This window comes from Rhinatrema bivittatum, chromosome 7 (assembly GCF_901001135.1).
Source record: "Rhinatrema bivittatum chromosome 7, aRhiBiv1.1, whole genome shotgun sequence".
Taxonomy (NCBI): Eukaryota; Metazoa; Chordata; class Amphibia; order Gymnophiona; family Rhinatrematidae; genus Rhinatrema; species Rhinatrema bivittatum.
The window spans coordinates 150048516-150076132 of record NC_042621.1 but is presented as its reverse complement, the minus strand read 5'-3'; the positions used below and the strand labels follow the sequence as shown (position 1 = coordinate 150076132).

Sequence of the window (27617 nt, the reverse complement as noted above, 5' to 3'; positions counted from 1 at the left end):
GGTTACGCACGTAATATATGCACGTAACCCCCGAAAACCTACCCCTGCGCGTGCCGAGCCTATTTTGCATAGGCTCGGCGGCGCGCGCAAGCCCCGGGACGCGTTTATGTCCCGGGGCTTCAAAAAAGGGGCGGTCCAGGGGCAGGGCAGAGTCCTCCTGCACAGTGGCTGTGCTGGGGGATGGCGCACCAGTGCACTAGAGGCAGGCATAAGTCCGTCAAATAAGGTGGGGGGGAGATTTAGGTAGGGCTGTGGGTGGGTTAGATAGGGGAAGGGAGGGAAAGGTGGGGGGGATCGAAAAAAAGTTCCCTCCAAGGCCGCTCTGATTTCGGAGCGGCCTTAGAGGGAACGGGGAAAGCCATCGGGGCTCCCCTTGGGCTCGGCATGCGCAAGGTGCACAAGTGTGCACCCCCTTGCGCGCGCCAACCCTGGATTTTATAACATGCGCGCAACAGCGCGTGCATGTTATAAAAGCGGGTGTACATTTGTGCGCACCGGGTAGCGCGCACAAATGTACCCCGCACGCGCTCCTTTAAAAATCTGGCCCTAAGTTTGAATACCTTGATAACAGCTTTTAAGTTAGCATTTTGTTTTGTTTTCAGTACTGTCCTGATCCAGCTGAAGGCAAAATATGGCAGCCGTTTCTTTCAAAAACATCCATTTTATCCCAAAGGGCTTTCATATTCTCAAGTTAAGTTTTGAATTACTGCATTATTAAAAGCTTTAAATTTCGGGTTTTACTAAAAGTAGTGCACATTATAATTAAAAAATTGTCATAAGATTATGGAGGTTTTTCTGACTTTTGCGTGTCATCTTTATTTAAGCAATTCATTGCACCCTTGTTGAATGGTTGCTATCTGAGATCTTTTTCCTCCTTTTTTAAAAAAATGGAGTAAACGCATTGAACTCTAGCACTTACTTGTAGAGAGTCTGCAAACAATAGTGAGGATTTGTATTTTGGATTTCCATTTATTCCTCACTGTTTTTCTCCTTTTACATTTTAACAAAGTTAAGCATACAAACTTTTCTGAAGATTGACTTCATAGATGAAATACTAATAACCAGTTTCTGACAGGTCACAGGTGAGAGCACAGAACTTTTTCTAAAACAACTTTCATACTTAGTAATTTTCCAGCTGAATTTGCCCACAATCAAAACCTTCTTTGATTTAGATTCTAAATTTAAAATGTGGTAACATTTTTTTAAGCTTTTTCTGATATGCCTTTCACGATTACTGAACTCAGGAACAGATAATTCTAGTTCTTCCTTTCCTATCAGTGCAGGAACATTCATTCCTTCCACACCAATTCTACTAGGGAATTATTACTTTATTCTAATATGCATACACAGAAAAAAAAACACATTACATATGCACAGTTTATTATAAGAGTACCAGTGATCTGATCATTCTTAAATCAAAACATGCATCCTCTCTCTTTGTGGTGACATCTTCCTTGTCCTTTACATTTCCCTAGTATTTTGTGTTGATATTTACAATTCTGTGCCACTTGGAAGTGAATTTCTCACTGAGAATGATATTTGGCTTTTTCCTTTGCTCTGAGGTATGGTTGAGATTGTGATGCAATAAGGCACTTATAACATCAGTGCTATCACTATAGTTCCTAGTAGTTGCTACTGTGAATCTCTTCTGATAAGAAAAGCAAATGACTCTTTCTGTATACCAAGCGTAACATTCGTGGGAAAAATGGACCCTTGGTGCTGTGATGTGATTGGTGCTACCTAGAGAGCAAGACCACTAGACCCACACCAACAGCTGGCAGAGAAGCCCTATGGTGGGACTGGCTGGAACTTCACCTATACCAGCTGCCTTCTCCAAGGGTTAAGCTCTTGGGTTCTTGTAGCCATCGGGTCTTAGGTGGGTCCCTAGGACAATCCAGATACAAGAGTTCAAATCCAGGCGACAGTTGAGGCAAGCAGCTGACAGCAGATATGGATACCAAGCCAGAGGATGGGGTAAGCAGTAGATAAGGCAAGGTCAGTTACAAGCAGAAGGTCATTTCCAAGCAGCAATTGGGGAAGGTCCGGGTCCAAGCCAGGGTCAGAATCCAGGAAGACAAGCCAAGGGGAACAGGAAGGAACAAGGACTAAGGCAGACAAGACAAGACTAGGGCAGAACATGGCAAAGCAGGAAGTGGACAAGTCAAGACACTACAGAAGTAAGGAAACATGAGAACAAAGCAGAAACAAGATGAAGGAAAATAGCAACACACAGTGGGATACAAGTGTTGCAGAAGTGGACCCTTAGGCTGAGGCGAGGTTGGTACAACCTGCAGGGAGGAGCCCTGTGGGTCCCCACTGTTGGCAGATGGAGCTGGCTGGAGCAGAGACCCAACTGGAGCTTCACCAATACTAGCACTCGTTCCCTTAAAGTTGAGTCCTCAGATGCCAGGGCTGGCTGGGCCTAGGCATGGGCCCCTGTGGAGATGAAGATCCAAAGCTTGGTAAATGAGGCAGGCCAGCATAGTGGGAAATGCAGATGGGTCAGGCCACAATCTGGACAGGTGACTGACAGAGGAGTCCGGATGAGGCAGAGGTCAGAGGCAGGCAATCCAAGATGAGGTACAGGCTGTGGTCAGTGGCAGGTGGAGGTCAAGCTTCGTGTTCCAGTCCAAGGTCAAATCTGAGCAGGATGACGAGGAGGAGGAAGACAAGGGATCACAGGAACACAAGGAGACACTGATGACAGATGGAAGGAAGACTAACCACAGACGAGGAGATACAGAGACAAACCAGACAGCAGGAACCAAGGACAAATGACATAGACTCAGGAACACCACAACAGAGACAGGAACCAGGAAGCAGAATGCAGGATCAAGAATGCTGGCAAAGCACTTGTCCAGGAGGAGTTGACCTATTGCCGAGGCACTGGAGGAGCATCTGGAGCAGCCTTATATGAGGCCTGTGATGTTATTAGAGGGTGCCGCCTGGCTGTTCCCTTCACTGGCCCTTTAAATGTGGGAGAATTGGCCATGCACATGTCTATGAAAGTAGGAGAGGAGGCTTCCCAAAAGATGGGCCAGGCCCTGATGTTCCAACAGCACCCTGCCACACTGGAGAAAGGCTGGCTGGAGTGGTACAGCGTGGCTTTCTACCATGCTCAGTGGAAGGCACCATCCAGGGCCACTGTGAGTAGCAGGGTAGACGCGGTATCAAGAGGTCACATGTCTGGGCCCAGCCTGAAGGTAAGGGCGATGGGCACAGGATGGGCCCATGGTCTGCCAAACGCAACAAGGCACAGCAGGAGACCTGTTGCTGAGGCACTGAGGCAGCGTTGTGAAGGGCTTAATGTAGGCAAGGCTTATGATGTCATTGGAGGGTACCGCAGGGACCTTTCCCACCACAGCCCTTATAAACAAGTGCATGAGCTGCATGTACATGCACCTAGGGAGTTTCAGTAAGCAGTACAAGGTGGCAGCGTGCTGGCAGTGTTTGAGCTGCATTGGGAGGAGATACCTGCAGCATGGCGCAGGGGTGAGCATAGCAACTCACGGGGTCGATTCACAGGCCACAGATCATAATTGTACCACCTTCCAAAGCCCATTCCCCCATCTTCTGGGCTTTGGCTTCCTGGAGAATCTACTGAGGATTTTTGCTAGAAGTTGGGGGGCTTGCAGACTGGAGGCTGGTTCCAAAGAATTCTCTTCTGGGCCATAGTTTTTCCAGGTAATGAGATATTTTAACTGGTTATGGACCCTATGGGCATCCAGAATCTCCTGTACCTCAAACTGAGTGTCTTTTTCAGTGGTTACCTCAGTAGTCTGGAGTGGTAGTCTACCCAGCCAAGAAAACGTCACTGGTTTGAGTAGGGAGACGTAGAAAATGTCTGGACTCTCAGAGATGCTGGTAATTGGATTTTGTAGGCCATGGGACCAAGTTATCGCAATATAGGAAAGGACCTAATAAAGCGTGGAACGAATTTCATGGAGAGCATTTTTAGTTGGAGGTTCCTGATACTAAGCCAGACTAAACTTCCTTGGTAAAGAGGAGGTGCAGGATGATGTTTCTTATCAGTTTGCACCTTGGAGCATCTGGCTACTTGGTTTAGAAGGCGGTGAGTCTTTTGCTATAAATCGTGGGGCTCTTGCCCCTTTAAGGTAGCCACTGGGCAGTTGTCAGAGATGCGAATGGGCCTAGGAATCTGAGGGTGTTGTCCAAAAATTATATAAAAGGGTAAATATTCCATGGAGTTGTGGACATGATTAGGGAGGCCCAATTATCCTGTCTTTGATTGACATAGGCACTTTGGTTTACCCACTCGGTTTGGCCATTGCTTTGCAAGTGCTAAGCAGAGGTGAAGTCTAATGTGATTCCAAACTTTTGGCATAGGTCCTCCAATAGTGGGCGGTAAACTGAACCCTTTGGTCAGAGAAAATATGTCAGGGCAGTTCATGCAGGCAAAATATGTGTTGGATGAAGAGCATAGCTAATTCATGTGCAAATAGGAGACCCGGAAACGGAATGAAATACGCTATCTTTGAGAATCTATCCATGACCTCCCATATGGTGGCGTTGGGGAAGGACACTGACAAAATCTGTGGCTAGATGTGTCCAGAATTTCGTGGGGGCCAGCAATGGCTGTAACAATCCCCAATGTCATGCTCTGACACTTTTATGCGTAGCACATGTAGAGCAGGATCCTACATAATACTGAATGTCAGTCTTCATCTGAGCTCACCAGTACTGTCACACGATTAATTCCAACATTTAGGTGATACTAGGATGACCAGTTAACTGGGAGTCATGAGCCCATTCATGGACCTTTAGTCATAGGTGCTGGTAGTGTCCATCCCAGGTGTTAAAGGCTGTTTTCTATTCATCACCTTCATAAATTCTGATGAGACTGAATACATCCTGGAGTTCAATTTAGTAAACACTTGTGCACCCCGAGGGCAATAGAAGAGCTTGGATATCAAAGGAAGCAAGTAGAAGTTCTTCTTGGTAATGGAGTTACATCACCAGTATTCTATATAGGGGCGCAAAGACCCATCCTTCTTTCCGACAAAAAAGAACCCAGCTCCAGCAGGCTACGAGGACAGGTGGATAAAGCATCTGCCAAAGTTCTCCTTAATGTACTTAGTCATCACTTCTGTTGAGGGAGCAGAGAGACAGTAGAGTCAGTCTCTGGATGGGAGCTTGTCTGGGAGCAAATCTATGGCACAGTCATAGACTCTGTGAGGTGGTAGGGTCTCCGCCTGTTCCTTGCTGAATACATCTGAGTAGGCCAAGTATTGGGGAGGCAAGCTGAGCATTTTGGTGACAGTCACTTGGCCCAGGAGTCTCTTGGGTTGCCCCTGGGGTAGACAATGTTTCCAGCAGGAAACCCTCCATTGGAAAATCTCCAAGGTACCCCAGTTGATATGGGGCTAGCACTAGCAGAACACTATAGGCAAATTTGCTCCAGGTGGAGCAGGCCAGTTTGCACCTGAATTAGACTGGTGTACCAGGTGACATAGCTTGACAGAAGCCCTCCAGTGACTGATGAGATGATGAGCGCCTTTTTCAAAGGGTCTATGGGAATCTTGTGGTGGTGAACTAGATCCTCTGTGATGAGGTTCCCAGTCACACCCATATCTAGCAAAGCTTGCATATGAACACAAGCTCTCTCCCAGGAGATACAAATTGGGACTAGAATTTGGGGAAAAGGACTGGAATGACCTATGGTGGCCTCCCCTACCAACCCTAGGTCCTGATGTAGCAGGGCAGCAGGCTAAGAAGTGCCCCAGAGCAGCACAGTAGAGGCAAAAATTGTAACACTTTCTCTGTTCCTCTTCTGGCGAGAGTCAGCAATGGTCAATTTGCATGGGCTCATCCAGGACAGTGGCCCCTTCAGTTCTGGAATGGCTCAATGGGGCTGCTGGCTTAGAGATCCTGGAGATGGTATATTAAGATGAACTATTCTCTTTAACCCATTCCCGGAACATAACTGGTAGCACGTCCAGATGAGTCACCAGTCTATCCAGAACCCTAGTGACCTGATCCAAGATGTTCTTGTGCTGTTATATCCATTTGGCCATACCAGGAATAGCCTGCAGAGTGTCTAGGAATGTAGGTTCCATGGCCACAGCTACCTATATTGCTCGTGAGAAAGGCGGACCCTTGGTGCTGTGGAGTGATTGATACTGCCTTGCGAGCAAGCCCGCTTTGCCCACACTGACAGCTGGTGGAAAAGTTCTGTGGATGGACTGGCTGAAGCTTCACACATACCAGCTGCCTTCCCCACAGGTTGACCCTTGGGTTCTGGCATCCAGCAGATCTTAGGTGGTTCCCTAGAGAAATCCAGATATGAGAGTCCGAGTCCAGACGATGGTCGAGGCAGGCAGCAGATAGCAAATTTGTCTACTAGGCAAGAGGTTGGGGCAGGCAGCAGATAGCAAAGATGGATAACAGGCCAGAGGTCAGGGCAGGCAGCAGACAAGGCAAGAACCTGACCTTCTGCCAAAAGGCAGAAGGTCAGGTTCAGGCAGTGATCAGGGAAGGTCATGGTCCAAGCCAGTGTCAGAATCCAGGAAGACAAGCCAAGAGGAACAGGAAGTGAAAAGGACTAAGACAGACAAGACAAGGCTAGGGCAGAACATGGGCAAAGCAGGAAATGAACAAGACAAAACAAGGCAGGAGCAAGTGAACATGAGTACAAGGCAGAAACAAGATGTAGAAGAAAAGCAACATGCATTGGGACACAAGTCACACCAGGAGGCCTGTTGCTGAGGCATTGAGGCAGCATTCTGAGGAGCCTTATGCATCGAAGACCTATGATGTCATTGGATGGCTCCTTTAAGAGTGCATGAGCTGCACATATGTGTGCCTAGGGGGGTTCCAGTGAAGCAGTAGAAGGTGGCGGTATGATAGCGGCATTCCAGCTATGTCGGGAGGAGATGCCATTAGCATGGTGGCGGGGGTGAGCACAGCGGCTCACAGAGTCAGTCTACAGGCTGTAGATCATAAAATCAAGTTAGTCATGGAGAGGACAATTTTCATGTTATTTAGCCAAGTAACAAGTAGTTACCCAGGTCAATCCCTGTAGGTGAAGGCTGCTCTCCTCTCAATGGCTATAGTTATGTGTGTTGTTTCACAGCTGTGCTTACTTTTAGCTGCAGGAAAGAGGGATGTTCCTAGAGATGGAGTTAGATCGGAAGAAGAAAAATGTATGGAGATTTAATTTTTAAATTAATTTTAAAAATTCTTCCCTGTGGACCTACCCCACACAAATAGCAAGTGCAAAGTCCATGATTACTTCTGTACACGCAAACCCTACTGGTTGGATTTTAGAAGGGAAACTCCGTAGGGTGTTTATTTTGAAAGCCAGCTTGCAGTCCCATGGGTGAAAACCTTCCCATGGACTTACGAACTACCTGACCTAAGGAAAACTGCTCTTTAAGAGGGTAATTTTCAAACATCCAGAATAGGGCTAAAGATTGTAGGTACTTTGTACCACAGCCTTTATCCCAAATTTTTAAAGTGGATTTATGCGAGGTGTTCTGCTGCACTTGTGCACATAAAGGCCCAAAGTTATACCTGCTCCCATTGATATAAAAGTGATTGTGAACTTTACAGCAACACATCTTATTGATAGTCGTCCCCTAAGAACTGTGATAATTACACCCTTTAAACTCTTTACCAAACATCTTTGTTTGTCAGTAATAAGTCTACCATATAGAAGGAAAATAGGTTTCTGTATAATATTTATTGCACAATATTTATGCATTATCAGTATAATCTTCTGTAACCAGCAATTGGATAAATAGTTTTATTTTCTGAAAATGTGTTGAGGAGCAAAAATGAAGATTTAGATTCTTTTCAGACAAATCTTACCCCCACCCCTCAACAAAAATTACAATTTTACTTTGCCCGTGACCAAGAAAGGAGAAGGTAGAGATTGAAGACGCACCTGTTTGTTGTCTTGATAGCTTTGAAGATAAAGAAGTAGCAATATATGATAACAAACAAAGGAATGAAAAAGACAAAACAGAACAGCAGCATGGTGTAGGCTCGGACTGAAGGAGTAAATGTCATATAATCCCAGGTGCATGAAGTCAACAGCCCTTCAGGAACATAAGCACCTTCAAATAGAAACAGAAAAGAACAAGCCATAACCTCATTAAAAGAAAGAGTCACATCATCCAAAGGACCTAGTCTGGTAGAGTACATGAAGTGGGGGGCTTCTAGCTGTTTGGGGGGTTACATAGTTGGTTTGGTTGAAAAAAGACTAAACACTGGACTAAAGACTATATTTTTGTAGCCTGACTCTTCCAGTGGGTGCTCCTTTCTTTAATGCTTTTCTGTGGTTTCGACTAGTGAGTGACTTTAGCATTGCTGATTAAAAACGTATTCCCCTGATCCTAATAGTTTATTCTGAGCAGATCATACAATAAATTTCCAGATATGGGACAAAACATGCAAGAATATTGCAATCACAAATCATGTATACCTAATCACAATCAGAAAAAAAGACTAAACTAACAAAAGCCTGTGAAAAAGAATGTGCTTTAACCATTTTACAGAATGTCCAGTACCTCTCCTCCAAGGAAAGCTCAAGAGGAAGAGAATCCGTAAGCATTAGTCTACCTACAGCAAGCAATTTGACTTGAGTCTCAGCTAACCAAGTTCAGTTGAAAGACGGAACTGTTAGACTAAGTTAGCTCAAAGACTGCAATGGTCATTTAAAAATATACTGAGAAATAATAGATGTAAACCAATCAGGTACATTATCCTTTATTACTTTAAAAATCAGTGTTACTATCTTGAATTTTATGCACCACCTCACAAGAAGCCAATGCAAACTCTTCAGCACTGACATGATATGATCATGAAGATGGCAACCAGAGATAAGACTAGCAACTGCATTTTGAAGAAGCTGTAGAATGCATAGCAAGCAGACAGGAAGGCCAAGTGTGGGATAGCCAAATACCTTTCAGGCAGGAGACACACTCGAAAAGGACTCCAGCCTTGCCTCTTAAAGATTTCAATTTTATTTATATCAAAAAAGCACACACAACAGTAGACTGCTTACCTCCAGCAGTGAACTCACAACTTACTTCATGACAGAGAGGATTTCAGGAGCTGCCTTCTCCTGGAGATGTGGGGGCCTCCTATTCCCCGCTGAGCTCTGTCTTTTATCCTGTTCAGCAGGGTCCCACCCACAGAGCTCTCTCTGTCTAACAATTTAAAGGTGAACCAGGCTAGACTCCTGTTCCCATACAGGTTAAAAGGGGGGTATAGGGCCACTCTTTTACATACCCTCCCCCTCAGCTCAAACCCATTAGCAAAAGAGGCTTCACTTACCCTGGATCCCATCCAGGAAAGTGACTCCACTCCCCAAAATACTTCTTCTGGCCTCCCTCCAGCTAGAATCTGGGAAGGGGTTATAGAGTCATGCTCTTGTCCTCTCCTTACGGTTACCCTCAAGCATCCTTCAAACATTATAACCACCCCTGTGCTCTTGACCCAGTGTCCGCCCATAATCTTTGAACCGAGTCACCTGGAGCTCTGAATTTCAAACCTCCCCTGGCCGGACTATCTGGACTCCACTTGGATGTTCCTGTGAAGGTTTCTTTTCCACTCACTGTTAACAATCACATTCTTTCAGGCTTAAACTTTTTCAACTTTTTCCATGGTGTTTTCTAACTTCTCTGTACCATTTCCATCTGAAGCACCTTTCTCTGGTCATTCTGTAGCACCTCTCTCTGGCCTCTTCCAAGTACCTCTCTCTGGCATCTACATAGTGCCTTTCTCTGGCTTTTCCATGTTTCCTTCCTCTGGCTAGTCGTGCTGCTTCCATCAGGCTATTCTGTACTGCCTCTTTCAGGCCAGGCTGTAAAGCTCCACTATGAGCTCTCTTGCAAATCAGTCACAGTCATTGCAGATTAATTCACCTGAGTTTCATTCTCTTATCTTGCACTATGCTGTGCCTGCTCTTGTGTCTCTAGCTTTTCTTTCATCACCTGTTCCAGTGGTGTGTTCATTGGTTCCATGCCAGGTTTTCCTGTCACACTGACCACAGGTCTCTTCCTGGCTTCAGCACATTTGCTATTATATTTCTCTTGTCACTCTGAGCTTTTGTCTCACTGGACGGTAAGGCACCAGTCAAGTGACTGATACAGCTGCCGCACTTCTCTGTTTACTTCTGACAGTCTGGCAGTTAGGAGTACATAGCCTGCTGCTTTCAAGGTACATGCCCAGGCAGTTTATAACTTTACAGGGCTCTCATTCAGTTGCTTTCCATAGCCAGGGCAGACTCCCTTGAACTCTAGTGCAAATAAGCTAGCTTGCTTCTGTAGGGCTACATCTTGTTCAAACACACACACACATACAGCAACTTTGGCAGCTTAACTTTTTTCAGGAGTCATGCCCTGTTCAAACACACTCTGCAACAACCATTCCCCCTCTTTTTTCTGAGGATAAGGGGGAAAATGTGCTTGTCCATCAAATAACTCACTTTAACTTCCCTGTCTAAGCAAATGGAGCTTCTCTCCTTACTTGCAATAAAACCTTTAAAACGAAATGCTTTGTAGTTCTGTCTAACCCACGCCCACTACACTCCTTTGTTGGATTGTCAGATTGGAGAGCTCGCCTCTACTATTATTATCTAGTGATCCGGGGGGGGGGGGGGGGGGGGAGACTGTTGGGGGAGGTTGGCAGGGACACGCACCTGAAAGTCCTGATCAGTTGTACCCGTGTTATATATTTACTTTTCTCTTGGTCAACAGGTGAATGTTATATTATTATTATGAAAAATTGAATAAAGATAGTTTAAAAAAAAAAACTATTATTTTTTTCAAGCCCCAAGATACAGCTCTCTGTATTAAAGAAAGAAATATTTTTAAGCTATTTGGCTTCTGTGTGCCTCCCTGAACCACAGTCTTTTAAACTACTCAGTGCTCTGTGCACAGCCAGCAGCATGGCTTCTACCTCAAACTGCTTTTTTTGTCAGGAACCACAGACAACACTTTTCTTTTCTTCTCTATTCTTTTTCCTCTCTTAGAGACTTGGGTTTCTGTCTATGCAGAATGTAGAGCAGAAATCCCTGAACTGACACCATATGTGGGTAGCCAAGTGTCTTTCAAAATGGAGACACACTCTAACAGGACTATAGCCTTGCTTCTTAAAGATTTGAACTTTATATCAAAACAGCACTCACAACAGTAGACTACATACCTATACCAGTTTACTTGCAGCTTACTTCATATAGAAAGGATTTCAGGAGCTGCCTTCTTCTGGAGACATGGAGGCCTCCTGGTCCCCACTGAGCTCTGTCTCTTATCCTGCTCAGCAGGGTCCTGCCCATAGAATTCTCTCTCTCTATGGACTTTAAGATGGAACAGGCTGGAGGAGGGGTGTAAGGCCACTTTATACAAGCATAAAGAAAGTTACAATAGTCAATATGAGTCAAGACTATCGCTTTCAACACAGCCCTAAAATTATATAGGCCAGCATTGGTTTCAACCTATGAAACATCTTCAAATTGAAGAAAGTGATCTTGATAACAGATTTGACTTGGGTTTTCAAAGATAATTTAGTCATCTATGATACCAAGATTCCAAACCTCATTCATACAGGAAGATAAATATCACCCATATGTAAATGCATGGGTGTCACTGAATTAGAAGAACCCTGACCAACAATAGTTTGGTTTTTTCTCAAATTCAGGACAAGGCCATTGGGAGATATCTACCTAATCACCATTTTAATGCATTCTGGTAAAATAGATAATGCCGAATCAGACAGAGGGAGAAACAACTGGATGCTTGCATAAATGCAATATTGATTACCAAAAGTGGCAAAATGCTTGCCTGTAGGCTGCAAGTAGATGTAAAAAAGTGTAGCTTACAGATTGGAATCTTGAACTCCAGCTGGAGTGAAAAATGCCTATCACATAATGCATCCTTAGCCAAGCTTGACATGGGTATAAGTAAGAAGTGTTTGATACTGTGTGAAAATTTGACTTTAAAACCCTCTCTGGAACAACAGGAGACAATGACTCAGATGAATTTTCCAAATTCAATGAAGCATGTGATGTGGCTATCTTTGATACAAAAAATTATCCGTTTCACCACAATTGATATCCTCAGAAACAGCACAATTTTTTGAGGGGGCAGGTGGTGCAAGGGAGAAAAAGGATTTTTAACAACAGAAAAAGATTCAATTAATAGCCATCTGTTCTTAAGTAAGAAATAATTTGTCTTCGCCTCATCAATAGGTAACAAGCATGATTTCTACCATTTGCACTCCATACAACACAACCTCCTCTTCAAAGCACAAATATCAGGGATAAATAAAAGGACCAACTTTTTCATAGTTTGCCCAAAGATCTTACTGGGGCCACTATTCAAGGGCTTTAGTGATTGTTGAATCCCATGTACAATGTGTACCATTCCAGCAAGAGTTAATAAGTCAAGCTCATTCTTAAATGAATTCAAACTATCTATACACTCGACAGAATCAATGTGTCCCCTGTTTATACCTTCCCATTTCCATGGTAATACAGCAATTCCAGTCACTCATTATCTTCTTCTTAGAATAGACCTGGGAAACAGCTTTCATGGAGAAAAGTGTCAAGACATAAAAAGATGGGACAGCTCTAGGTAAGGTGTAAACTCAAAGTCCCCTTATAACCTCTCCTGCCACCCAGAACAACACCTAGCCCCCCCCCCCCACACACACACTTCTAAAGAATTGCCTGCCCTGAGCTGTTAATCTGCACCCAGTCTTCATACTTAGCCTCAACCAATTTTTCACAAGTATTCCTCTCCTGAGGACCCCCAACACTATAGTAGCATGGTGCCTTCCAAAACACATCCAACCATTCAAAAATTAATACAAATTAATATCATGTGGTGTATAACTCATGTTGACTAGTGCCAACATTTTCAGAGAGCAATAATTACAAGCAATCAACTTGATTAGTTTGCCATTATAATTGAGAAATAGACCCTGTAATACCCCTTATCTCCAGACACTTCCAGTGTCGCATCCTGTAGTGTGCTGCATCCTAGGGCCTGGTTGAAACCACTTGTACTTTCTGTAGCCTTTTTATAGACCATGCAGCCAGCATTTCCTGTGGGTTCTGACTGATGATGTCATTCAGCTCTGGTATATAAGGAAGCTCAGTTCACCACCCACCGCTTTAGCAACAGGTCCCCTGCCATGATTTCTGTCTGCAGCATTGGTTGCTTTTTGTCCTTGCCTGTTCTATTCCTGGTCTTGCCTGTCCTTGTCTTGCCTGTTTCTGCCCTTGCCTTGCTCGTCCTTGCCTAGCCTAGTCCCAGTCCTTGTCTCCTTTCTCCATCCTCTCTGCCCTTGCCTCTTGGACTGTCTGCTGGTTACCTGACCTTTGCCTGGAAACTAATTTTGCCTGACTACTGTTTGCCTTCAACTCTGCATGGATTACATTACTACTTGTTTGCCGCCTGCCTTCACCCCTGCTCAGATACAGACTCTCTTTTGTTCGTTGTCTACCCTGACCTTTGCTGTGTCTACACCAGTGGAATAGCCAGAAATGAATTTTTTTTGGGGGGGCCCAAGGTTAACATGGGTGGGCAGTTGACATACAAGTCTAAGCCCTACTATTTGTACTCTTTATCTAGCAATGGATTTCTAAGTAATTTCAACATGAGTGTTGCTTTAAAATATTTTAATTCTATTATTTCAAGCACTTACCTTATTAATCTATATTAATTTATTTTATATATTTATTGCAGTTTATAAATACACATCATATAAAAAGTAACAGAAGTTTAACAGAAACATCAGTTCCAATTATATAATAAAACAAATATAAATATATTATTTTATGAATCCTCTTTCCACAAATGCAGAGAACATCATAACTACAATAAAACAGTAATAATCATAATAATCATCAAAAGCACTTAAGATTTGCAACACGTGCAGAACAGAACTAGGACTTGCAGAAAATATATATATATTCAAATGCTGGTGCCACCTCAGTGGCACCTCAGTGACAGCTAAACAAACTCCTTCCAATGCCAAACACACTGGGGTAGATTTTAAAAAAAAGCGCGATCGCGTACTTTTGTTGGCGCACAAGGCGCCAACAAAAGTACGCTGGATTTTATAAGATACGTGCGTAGCCGCGCGTATCTTATAAAATCCTGGATCGACGGGCGCAAGGCTGCCGATTTTGGGCAGCCGGCGCATGCCGAGCCGTGCAGCCTGCCCCCCCGGCCCTATCTAAACCCCCTCCTACCTTTATCCATGGATTTACGCCTCCCGGAGGGAGATGTAAATCCACGCGCGCCAGCAGGCTGCTGGCGCGACGAGACCCGACCCGGGGGCAGTTCCGGAGGGCGCGGCCACGATCCCGGAACACCCCGGGCTGAAACCACGCCCCCGGGCCCACCCCCAAAACGCCACATCCCGCCCCCAAAATGCCGTGTCATTCAGCCCCGCCCCCCCCAACACGCCCCAACACGCCCCCTAAAAAAAAAAACCCGGGACTTACCCGCGTCCCGGGGCTCTGCACGCGCCGGCGGCCTATGCAAAATAGACGCGCCGGCACACGAGGGCCCTGCTCATGTAAATCCGGGCGGATTTACACGAGCAGGGCATTTAAAATCCGCCCGTTTGTGAAGTAAGACAAATCCCTACAAAAACAAAAAAGCAACACCTAGAACCTGCCTCACAAATCTGCTTCACTTTTTTGAAGGAGTTAATAAACATGTGGATAAAGGTGAACCGGTAGATGTAGTATACTTGGATTTTCAGAAGGCGTTTGACAAAGTTCCTCATGAGAGGCTTCTAGGAAAAGTAAAAAGTCATGGGATAGGTGGCAATGTCCTTTCGTGGATTGCAAACTGGCTAAAAGACAGGAAACAGAGAGTAGGATTAAATGGACAATTTTCTCAGTGGAAGGGAGTGGGCAGTGGAGTGACTCAGGGATCTGTATTGGGACCCTTACTGTTCAATATATTTATAAATGATCTGGAAAGAAATACGACGAGTGAGATAATCAGATTTGCAGATGACACAAAATTGTTCAGAGTAGTTAAATCACAAGCAGATTGTGATAATTTGCAGGAAGACTTTGTGAGACTGGAAAATTGGGCATCCAAATGGCAGATGAAATTTAATGTGGAGAAGTGCAAGGTGATGCATTTAGGGAAAAATAACCCATGCTATATTTTTACAATGTTGGGTTCCATATTAGGTGCTACAACCCAAGAAAGAGATCTAGGCGTCATAGTGGATAACACATTGAAATTGTCGGTTCAGTGTGCTGCAGCAGTCAAAAAAGCAAACAGAATGTTGGGAATTATTAGAAAGGGAATGGTGAATAAAACGGAATATATCATAATGCCTCTGTATTGCTCCATGGTGAGACCGCACTTTGAATACAGTGTACAATTCTGGTCACCGCATCTCAAAAAAGATATAATTGCGATGGAGAAGGTACAGAGAAGGGCTACCAAAATGATAAGGGGAATGGAACAGCTCCCATATGAGGAAAGACTAAAGAGATGTTTAAAATCATGAGAGGTCTAGAACGGGTAGATGTGAATCGGCTATTTACTCTTTCGGATAATAGAAAGACTAGGGGGCACTCCATGAAGTTAGAATGTGGCACATTTAAAACTAATCGGAGGAAGTTCTTTTTTACTCAACGCACAATTAAACTCTGGAATTTGTTGCCAGAGAATGTGGTTTGTGCAGTTAGTATAGCTGTGTTTAAAAAACGATTGGATAAGTTCTTGGAGGAGAAGTCCATTACCTGCTATTAAGTTCACTTAGAGAATAGCCACTGCCATTAGCAATGGTTACATGGAATAGACTTAGTTTTTGGGTACTTGCCAGGTTCTTATGGCCTGGATTGGCCACTGTTGGAGACAGGATGCTGGGCTTGATGGACCCTTGGTCTGACCCAGTATGGCATGTTCTTATGTTCTTAACCTTCCCATGCCATACCATAACAGCTGTAACTCTCAGGTCTCAAACAGCAGCAACCTTATCTAAAAAAGGTAGCAAAGGGAAGCATTACATCAAGCCCTTGAACACAAATACACTATGTAGTGGACATTCAGAACAAGCAGAACTGCTGCTGAGTACCTACACACTAGCCAAAATACTGCACTTCTGTCACACATGTGTAACACAGACAGAGCCTTACCTAATACAGAATAAGGGACTACAAATTAGAAACAAACATACAGACAAAACTGAAATGGAAAGCCTGAGAAACTAGACTCAGCCTCTGTGAAAACTGGAAGAAACAGCAAAATACAAATATATAAGAAATGCATATTCCCAAATATGGCATATTCCAATTGCTGAAAGTCCAAATATATATTTTTTTACTTTTGTTGTCTGATCTTATTTTTCTAATCTATTGGTCCAAGTCTCTTTGTTCCCCTTGTCTGTCTTTTCCTAATTCCTTTTTCAGGGTCTCTTTTATTATTTCTGTTTCTTTTCTCTCCTCTTGTCTTCTTTCCTTCCTCCTTCATACACACACAAATTCTCTCTCACATGTACTCTCTCAAACACGTGCTTTCTCTCACACAGGCTCCCACTCTTGCTTGCTCTCTCTCTCACCTACACACAGGCTCACACTCACACTCTCTTATGCTCTCTCATAAACAGGCTCTCACTCTTACATGCTTGCAGCTTCCCACTCCCACACACTCTCTTTTACCCAGGCTCCCACTCGCACACACAGGTTCCCACTCTCACACAAAGGTATCTACTCCCACACAGAAACAGGCTCTCTTACATGCTCTCTCAAACATACAGACGTCCACTCCCACACCAACTGTCTCTCATATTCACATGCTTTCTTTCATACATACACACACAGGCTCTCCACTCCCATGCTGTCATACATACACAGATAGGCTTCTCACTCCCATGCTCTCTCTCATACACATACACACACAGGCTTCTCACTCACATGATCTCACTCATACATACACAGACAGGCTTCTTACTCCCATGATCTCGCTCATACATACACAGACAGGATTCTCAATCCCATGCTCTCTTTCACACACACTGACAGGCTTCTCACTTCCATGCTCTCTTTCATACATACACAGGCTTCTCACTCCCATGCTCATGCTCATACATACACAGACAGGCTTCTCAATTCTATGCTCTCTTTCATAGACACACACACAGGCTTCTCCCTCCCATACAGACACACACATACACACACACACACACACACAGGCTTCTCACTCCCATGATCTCTTTCATACACACACACAGGCTTCTCATTCCCATGTTCTCTGTCATGCACACACACATACACAGGCTTCTCACTCCCATGCTCTTGCTCATATATACACAAACAGGTTTCTCAATCCCATGTTCTTTCATACACACACACACCCCCAGGCTTCTAACTCCCCCCCCCCCCCCCCCCCGGCTTCTAACTTCCATGCTCTCTTTCATACACACACACAGGCTTCTCACTCCCATGCTCTCTCTCATACACATACATACACACACACATACATACACAGGCTTCTCAATTCCATGTTCTCTTTCATACACACCCACCCCCAGGCTCTCACTCCCATGCTCTCTTTCATACACACATAGTCTTCTCACTCCCATGCTCATGCTCATACATACACAGACAGGCTTCTCAATCCTATGCTCTCTTTCATAGACACACACACACAGGCTTCTCCCTCCCATGCTCTCTCTCTCTCATACAGACACACACACAAACACACACACACAGGCTTCTCACTCCCATGATCTCTTTCATACACACACACAGGCTTCTCATTCCCATGTTCTCTCTCATGCACACACACATACACAGGCTTCTCACTCCCATGCTCTTGCTCATACATACACAGACAGGCTTCTCAATCCCATGTTCTCTTTCATACATACACAGATAGCTTCTGACTCCCATGCTCTCTCACACACACTCACACGCACACAGGCTTCTCACTCCCATGCTCTCCCTCATACACACACACAGGCTTCTCACTCCCATGCTCTCCCTCATACACAAACACAGGCTTCTCAATCCCATGCTCTCCCTCATACACACACACAGGCTTCTCACTCCCATGCTCTCTCTCACACACACACACCCCCAGGCTTCACACTCCCATGATCTCTCTCAAATATACACAGATAGGCTTCTCACTCCCATACTCTCCTTCATACACACATGCACACAGGCTTCTCACTCCCTTGCTCTCTCATACACACACACACACACACACAGGCTTCACCCTCCCATGCTCTCTCTCATACAGACACACACACACACACATACACACACAGGCTTCACACTCCCATGATCTCTTTCATACACACACACAGGCTTCTCATTCCCATGCTCTCTTTCATACACACACACACACAGGTTTCAAACTCTCATGTTGTCTCTCATACAAACACGCACAGGCTTCTCACTCTTATGCACGCTCTCATACATATACACATATACATACTGGCTTCTCACTCCCATGCTCTTTCACACACATGCACACACAAATGCTTCTCACTCCCATTCTGTCTGTCTATCTGTCTCTCTCTCTCTCATACACACACACTCTCTCTCTCTCTCTCTCTATCAGAGCCTCTCCCTTTCTTCTGGCCCTCCTTGCTGCACAGACTCTTCTCTGGCCATGCATGTTGAGCTCCGCAACAGCACTGAGACAATCAGACATCTCTTCTCGGGCTGCACGGGATGAGCTCTGCTATGGCCCTGCGACAGTTAGGCCTCTTCTCGGGCCTTACAGGATAAGCTCTGCAATGGCCCTGTAATGATCAGGTCTCTTCCTGGGCATCAGGCCATGTGGAATGAGCTCCATGATGGCCCTGCGATGGTCGGCCTCTCTTATTGGGCTGCACAGGATGAGCTCAGCAACGGCCCTCGAAGGTCAGGTCAGGCCTAGGGCCGTGCAGGATGAGTTTCGTGATGGCCCTGTATCTGGCCTCTCTTCTCAGGCACCAGGTAACTGAGTGAGTGGTTCTGAGCACAAAATGGGTGGGCCACAGCCCACCTAGGCCCACCTGTGACTATGCTATGGGTCCACACACTGCCTGACTGCTTTTTTGCTGGTTCCCCGCCTAAGTCCTGCTGGCCTCTGAATCGAAGGGTTCAACTTGCAGTGGAAGAGGCTGGTAAAGGTGAAGCCCAATTCCAGTCCCAGCTTGAGTGTGTTTGCCTGCTGTCGGCATGGGACCTAGCTGATTCCCTTGCCAGGCTTTATCAATCATGCCACAGCAAAAGGACTCTCACTACATGACAGACCTGAATATTACATGAGCTTTTCCTTATCATGTCTTACATTTTACAACTTTTTCTAATTTTATAATTATACAACTATCATATGGATCACAAGAGTGCTTTTTTAGCATCTTTTTCCAGCATCCTTTGAGTAAAGATTTAAAATAAATTTGGTTTCTCTTTATATAGAAATATTAATTGTTGATCACCTTTTATACATAATAAGGAATAGTAGCTTGGGATCTTTTTAATATTTGGGTACTTGCCAGTTACTTGTGGCCTGGATTGGCCTCTGTTGGGCACAGGATGCCAGGCTTGATGGACCCTTGGTCTGACCCAATATGGCATATCTTTTTTTCTTATATGCTTAAATTGATTGATAATCTGGTAATTCATCTGGTTTTCATCTCACTAGTATTTATTTTGAGCCAGATAGCAACAGAAAGAAAGCTGCACCCCAGGATAACCAAAGATGCGATGGAAGTTTAGGGATCACAAGAGAAACAATTCAGTGGCTATAGAGTCAAGACAGATATGGCCCCAGGGCCATGGAAGAGCCAGAAAGGTAGTGGGAGCTTTGAGACTCCATGTGAGTGAAAGCCTGTGGTAGACCTAGGAACTAGGAGACAGAAAGAGAGAGAGAGGAGAGAGAGGCAGTGCTGACCCCATGCCATGAGAGAGACAGAGAAGCAGTGGCAACTTTGTGGCTGTTGGAGAGTGCAAGGTAGTGAAGACTGTGGACCACAGAAGAGGGAAAAGCAGAATAGTCCAAAGTGGAGAGAGAAAATGGAAGCCCTGGAAGAGAAAAACAGGTAATCTATGATGGAAAGAGAAAGGGAAATCAGTGGTTAGAGCTGTGGCCTAGGGCAGCCTGGAGAAGAGCAGCTATGAGAACCTGAGCATACAGGATGAAAATAATTTGGAACAATTCCACTTCAAGGAGCATATTCTGCAGCTATTCCCATGGCATTGCAGCAAACTAGAAGGTTGACGTTAAGATGCTGAATATCCAGCTATGTTCAGCATCTGCCACTTAGATGGATAGTTTTTAACCAGATAACTTGTGGGTGGGCAATGGATGTAATGATGTGGTGCCACTTAGCTGGATAACTTATCCGGCTAAGTAACAATATTCAGACCTAGCCAGGTAAGTTATCTGGCTAAGTTAGACCTGCTCGACTAAACTTAGATGGATAAGATTTATCTGGCTGAGTAGCGATTTATCTAGGGATATTCAGATGTATCCCATTTAAGTTAGCTGGCTATGTGTATCCAGTTAATTGACTGGTTGATTTTAAAAGCTCCATGTGCTCCAAAATTGGGAGATATGTGTGTGACTCGGCCTGGCGCACGCTGCACAGATTTTAGAAACTGTGTGAGTACGTGCATATCTCCCGGTACGCAGATAAAAATATTTTTCACAAAAAGACGTGGAGTATGGACATGGTCCAGGCAAAAGCAGGCCAGATCTGTACCATGAAGTCTATGCATAAGTCTTTATGTGCACAAGCATGCACCGGGATCCCCTACCACAAAACTTTTCTTCTGCTATGGATGGCATGTAAGTTGTAAAATAAAGAAAAATAGGGTAGTCAGTGGGGTTTTAAGGGTCAGGGCTAATAGGGTAAAAGGGAGACAAGTTAGCTAGGGGGTTAGGAAGTCCTCGCCTTTACTGGGATGAACTAGGAATGAACTGGGAAAAGAGGCAATTACATTGGAGTGTGTGTTTAGTAAAATCCCCTCACTTAAGTGAGCAAGGTGGCATTTGCACGCACATGAGCGCATCAATATGAAATTGTGCACATATGTGCACGAAAATAGGCGATTTTAAAAGACGTGCACATGTTCTAAAATCTCCGTGTCCATGTGCGTGAGGCTTCTCAGATAGCCAGCTACGTTTTGAATATCTACCCCTAGAGGCCTTGGATATATACTCTTGGTGCAGAATGCTTTGTTGACAGAGTGTTGCCAGGAGAAACATGTCAAAGTAAAGTAATTTATTGGAGGATAAAAACTATAATCTTTTGTGTTGGCTAATTAAGACTCTTCAGTTGTGAGCAGTCTCCTTCAGTTATTTTTTTTTACTTAATATGTAAAGCTTATTTATTCATCCGCAGTCTACCAGAATGCTCTTTAATCCCTTTTTGTTCCTGGTATCTAACCGGCAGCCAGTTGTCTTTTGTAATTTGATCCCACTTACTCCAGCCAAAGAAGGGTGGGAGGCTCCAGGCTAGAGAGTACAGCCAGACTCCTAAAAGGATAAGCACAGCCCTCTTCTTGGACATCATCCCAATGGAGGCCAGTGGTCGTGTGATTACAAAATACCTGTCCACAGAAATCACGGTCAGTGTGATCATAGACGTGATACCAAAGATAGCACCACAGAAAGCATATAACTCGCAACCTGTTAAGAAAGAACATAACCAAATTACAGAAGAGATCACATTACAAATCTCATTTAACTTTACCTCCACTGAGTTTGAAATGCACTTCTGAGTTTCCAAGGCTTTGGAAGTGAGCTGTACACACGCATTCCTTCCTCATTATACAGATCACCTCAAATGTATTGGAAATTTCAGCAAGAATAAATGTAGGTCAAATTAATTTGAGACAAACTTACATGAAGGCAAGCATAAATATATTATGATCATTACATCACATTTCATGTATGAGATGTTATTCTTTTTCTTAATGCCAGTTTCTGTCAGTTAAATGATTTGTATATCTAATTATATAAATAGTTCATCAAATTTCTAACAGCGATAATCTAGAACTGCTCACTAATAAGTATGATGATTCTATTATTTTCATGTATAGCTCCTCAGTGTTAGAATGCCATCCTCTTGGAGTTAAAATCTGTGTTGTACTTACCTGTTTTTGAAAACTAGTTGATCCTTTTATGTTACTTTTTTGCTATAAATTGTGGAATGACATATTTTGTTACTGCTTTTGTTATGATTTTTGATAGTCTTTTATTATGTTGTTAGTGTTTGCAAATTTCATATTGCTGTATATTACTCTGTAGCCCACAGGGAAGGACAGTTTATATAAAAGATAAGCTAAAAAAAAACCCCATTACAAATAGAATATTTTTCTGTTCTTTGCCTCCTTCTGTCGCAACTATGATCTCCCTAGTTCCATATGCCCATTCTCTGGTCCCTTTGATTGTTTCTCCTAGCCTTCTAGTTTATCGGTTACATACTTAGGTACTGGAAAATAGATGATCCATGGTTTTACTATGGTCTTTCAAAGATGGACAATGTGTTGCTGGATGTGTCTCTCTCTCTTACCCTCCTCCCCAACTCACATCTTATGGCTGTGACATAGCAGCAACCCCTCAGCTCAGAAATTACAGTAAGAATAAGCAGCAATGTCCTTGTATTAAATGACTATTACTTCTCCCAGAAGATTAATTTATCAATTTTATAACACTGCTACCCCAAAGTATAGAAAGTCACATGTAAACTGGATCCACAGCATCAGACATCTTCTACAATGATTCAATAGATAGATAGATCTAAGAACATACAATGGGCATACATGTATATGTTGTACATTGATAATTGCAAACTGTTTTAAAAGCTGACTTATGCAGTATGCATTACTTGAGGAACAAAAGCAGTGCCTCAGATATTTCTAGTACATACCTTTTTCTCCAAAAATCCATCGCTTATGAAGACTGGTAGCAAAGAAAGTTGGAGCCTGAGTAACAGACATTAGGAAATCACTGATAGCTAAATTTATGATGAAAATGTTTGCTGGAGTCCGGAGGCTCCTGCTTCTACAAAGAAGAAATCAGAATGAGAAACACTACCGGCATTACACAGAAATGTTCACAGTTTCTTACAAGGAAATAAGTACATAAAAGAACCTGCAAAGTAACTTTTGATCTTAGCACATAAAGAAGTGATGAGATTCTGGACTTTTGTCTTGTGTCAACCTTCTCTTTGTTCAAGTTATATTGTGAAAAGCACTACCTGCATTTTATCACTAAATCAATATGAGGACTGATTGCATTATTACTTGACTATGCTAATCTTCTAGAACAGGTATCCAGGAATAACAGGAAATTAAAGTTGATGTGTTCTATGGATTTTCTACATCTGGGTCACGCCAAGCCAGGGGGGCCTTTTCCACTGTTGATGAGTTTAAATTTGACTTCCAAATATGGAGATTTATCAGATTAGCTTTATCCTACATCAATTGCTCAAGCTAAACATTTTTGTAAGGTGAGCAAACCTCTGGCTTTAGGTTATGAAGGAGCCTCAATCCCTCTAAGCAAATCTATGTGGTGCTACTATGTGCTAGACAGACAGTCTGAAACTTGCTTAGCTTCTTGTTAGTATTTTTGGTTTGGGGTAATTTGCATATTTTAGACATCAACAAGTTTAATGCACACAAATGTACCCATGTTTTCTTAGATATTTCTGGATCTCAATTTTTTACCAAAATGTATGAAATTAAAATCCCCTCCTTTTTCTTCCCTTCCAGTTTGAAAGTTTATTTTCTTTAAAGCCAATTGAGATACCTAAAATTCTATCTCATGTTCAGACAGCTGAACATGAGATAGATAATTCAGTGTTAAATAAACAATACTGTGCAATAAAAGGAATGTGCTTTTGCTTGAAACAGAATGGGAATTGGAATTAAATTTTCTGTTTGGCTTTTAAAGCAAAACAAAAGAAAAATGAATGAAATTGTGTTTGTTTAAAGGTTTCACTGCTGATAACAAAAAAAATGTACCCTCTCAAGGTCCCCCCCCCCCCTTATTCCCCCATATGCTCTGACCATATTTTTCTTCTTTTTCATGGGGCAGGAGTGGTCCCTGGTCATCACTGTCCTGCCAGTGGTATGCTTAGAAATGGTGCTAGTAGATTGAGGCCGGTGCCATTGATAATATATTATGTTTGAAATGATGCTGGCCAGGGGTGGATCAGAAGGCAGGTCTGGGCAGTGTTTTTCTCCTACAGTGGGACTTGGCATTATATATTTTTTTGTTTTTATTTGTTTTTATTTTTATTTTTTTTAATTTTCTAAATATAAATAAGTCATAAAAACAAAACAACTAACAAAATGAAAAATAACAAAACAATGTCTATGGACATCCCTACTAGCAATTTATAATTTGCCTACTGAGTTTCTAAACATGTTGAGCTTCCGGCCCAGCCAGAAGATGCCACAATTCTATTTGCTTCCTCTTATGATGAGGGAAAGTTGGAAACGGAAGCACTACAGGCCTCCATTTGCAGTCGGCAGGGATTTTTCCACAACTAGACCCCATTCTCTTCCCTTTACAACCCAATGATTGCAGAAAAAGTCCTTGCCAGAGAGCCACAAACCATGGTTCCCTACATAACAAAGCATGCATGTGATCTGACTTCTACCCATATGTGTCACTGTTGAGGGATGACTAGGATGTAAAGATGACTAGAAAAGCGCCTCACCATCAGGCGCTAGCGAGCGGGGAGGCCACCCTCCATCCTGGGCCCCCGCAAGAAGTGAACACCATCTTAAATAATAAAAAAAGAAACGGCACTATCATCAGGAGGTGAGGGGAAATGGGTGACTGCGATGTGTGACCACGCCCCTCCCCTGACGTCAACTCTTTGTGCTTCATTTACTATTTTTTCTTTTACGTTTTCTGTTAAGTAACCTTTTTTCAAGTTCCTACCTTATGCCTTTGTTAACAATTTTATTATAAATGTTCTCTGTATTTGACTATGGAAATATTTTTTCCTGCTTTTTCTGTTTTATGTAAACCGGTATGATTTGCATTTTAATGTAAGAATGTCGGTATATAAAAATTATAAATAAATAAATAAATAAATAAATAAATAAATATTGTTGGCCCAATGTCCAAAAGCCAGATCTGGAAACAGAACCTTGATATCCTGCACAATACTTCCATAATTAGTGCAGTCCTCTTTGTTTAAAAAAAACCTAAAATCCCAACATATTTAATATGTTCAGAAATTTTTGTCACAAAAGTGAAATAAATGACTAAAAAACTAGAAGTTATAGTGTACTAATAGTGTGATTGAGTTAAGTTTTGAAAGACAGGATTACTGAAAAATGCACCTGAGTTTCAATAAATGAGATAGGGAAGGCTAACAGTAGAATTATTGATTTAGCAGCTTTATCTTCTATTCTGTAAAATTTGGATGTGTAAACAAAATTATGAAAGGAATAAAGCTCCATAGACCAGACAGGAATATCTCCCAATCCTCCCCAAACATCTTTTTTCCAAAATGAAAAAGAATATTGCAGGTCAATTATTTCTAGATAGTTGGCCATTTGCATGGTTAAACAACTTTACAAAATTGAGACTAAAATGTTTATGGAAAGGTTGGTGATATTAACTTTCAGCCTTTGAGGGCCTGAAACTGGTCGGATTTTCAGGATTTCCCTAATGAATATGCATGAGATAGATTTACATAAACAGTGATTCCATTGTATAAATATTTCTCTCATGCATATTTATTAGGGATATCCTGAAAATCTGACCTTATTTCAGGCCCTCAAGGACTAAAATGGAATACCACTGAACTAGGGACTTAAAAATTGGTTTTTGTGTATCTGCTATTCTGAAGGCTATACAGAATAAGTTTCCTTAGCCCAGGCTCCATAGAACTTCTACTGTGCATGCTCAGAAAGAGCTTTTTGACTCCCAAATTTGTATGTTATGGGAATCCTATAGTTTGTTCAGGAGCAATACTAAGCCAGTCCTGTATTTTTTTTACCCTAGCACATACATGGAGATGTGTTGATTTCCCTTACTGAGTTCCAAAAGAAAAGTAGGACTCCTTCTCCATGCATGCAATGGGTAAAGCCAGGACTGGCTCAGCTAGTCCTTTGGAACATCGAGCTCTGTGGTGACCCTACCTATAAAGCAAAATTTCCAAAGGCAAGGCAGTGAATGGAGAACAGGGACGAGCAGTATCTCAACTGACAGAATTTGCTGATGACTCAATAATTTTTATCAGACTACTTTCAACACAGCAGAGCAAGGTGACACTGACATAACAGTCTGATGTCTGAGGCCCAAAGTATGTTTGAGTTATCTGAACACATAAAAATGCCCAGAATTTATAAAATGTCCTCATTTATGAATTTCATACCAACTCAATGTTTTGCAAACTTGGACCTTCATTTGGCAAAATTTAGAGAAATTAAAAAATGAATGTATGAAAGAATATTTCAGAACCAAATATCCTTTGACCTTGACAGAATATTTGTTTAGTAGCACAAAAAAATGTTCTTCAGCAGATTATCTCCAGAAACTGTCTTTTCTGTATCATGGGAATTTTTACAGAATTGAGGTTTTAGGGACTAAACTGACCTTAGGTCTGATGAAAAGTAAATCAAATTTAAACTAAAACTATTTTCTTAGCCAGCCTATGAATGAACAAATAACAGTTTTTACGGTGACATGAGCTACAATAATGTCTATGTTTAGCCAGTAGAGTTGGAAAGTGGAGCCAGTACTGTGACTGCCTGATGTGGAGAATTAATTGTACCAACTCTATCCAAAATGTTGTGTTCCGGTCCCCCTACCTTGCCCGCGAAGGCAAACTGCTGCGGGAGTCCCGGGGGAAGGTCCCAACTTGAGGCCCGTGCTGCTCGCCACAGGGGGAGCTGTCCCTGCTCCCCCCTTGTGGCGTTCAGCAGCGTTTTCCTCTGCGGAGGAAATCCAAGATGGCCACCACCATCTTTAGGCGCGAGGCTGCGCCTCCTTGGCTGATTTAAAGGGACCTGATCCCTTTAACCAGCTGCAGCTGTTCCCTATCAGCCAGAGCAGGGGAAGTATAAAAGCCAACTTCCTCTGCTCATTCCTTGACTTGGCAACATCCTTCGTTCATCAGGTCTGCTTGCTTCGCTGAGTCTTCCTGTGCTTTGGATCCGCATTCCTGTCTTGGTGTTCCTAGTTCCTGACTTCGGATTGGCAAGCGGTGATCCCTCGGTGTGTGACCTCGGACTGGTAAACGACTTCCCTCTGGCACTTGACCTTGGACTCCTTCTTGTCTGCCATCTTCATGGGCCTGCCTAAGTCCCAGCGGCCCGGGTCCCTACGGGCTCCTCCCGGGGGGACCGCGGGCCTCCAGGGATGAAGCTTCAGTCAGCCCTTGCACCAAGCTCCTTGACCTCTCAAAGGTCCACCTAAGTCCCAGCAGTCTGGGTCCCTACGGGCTCCTTCTGGGGGGACCACAGACTTTCAGTGGCGAAGACACAGCTCCTCTCTTCTCCTCTCTTCTCGTCTCTGCATCCGCCTCCACAGTCGCCTCAGTCTCCAGTGCCGAGGGTCAGCTGGTCACGTCTCCTGCTCTGCCTCGCCACCCGATGGGAGAACCTACGGATCTTCTCCTAAGGTATACCATCCTCCCGTCGGTCC

At 43.4% G+C, this 27617-nt stretch overlaps 1 protein-coding gene across 1 annotated transcript in view; it reads right to left on the bottom strand.

The window, feature by feature from the left end:
* Positions 1 to 27617, bottom strand: part of OPN4 (opsin 4) — a 172865-nt gene that overhangs the window by 93682 nt on the left and 51566 nt on the right. Inside the window, exons 3-5 of the mRNA XM_029610695.1 lie at positions 22876 to 23009; positions 21429 to 21632; positions 7907 to 8078 (exon numbers count right to left, since the gene is read on the bottom strand). Coding sequence (XP_029466555.1) covers positions 7907 to 8078; positions 21429 to 21632; positions 22876 to 23009 — 510 coding nt within the window. The remainder of the gene's footprint in view (positions 1 to 7906; positions 8079 to 21428; positions 21633 to 22875; positions 23010 to 27617) is intronic.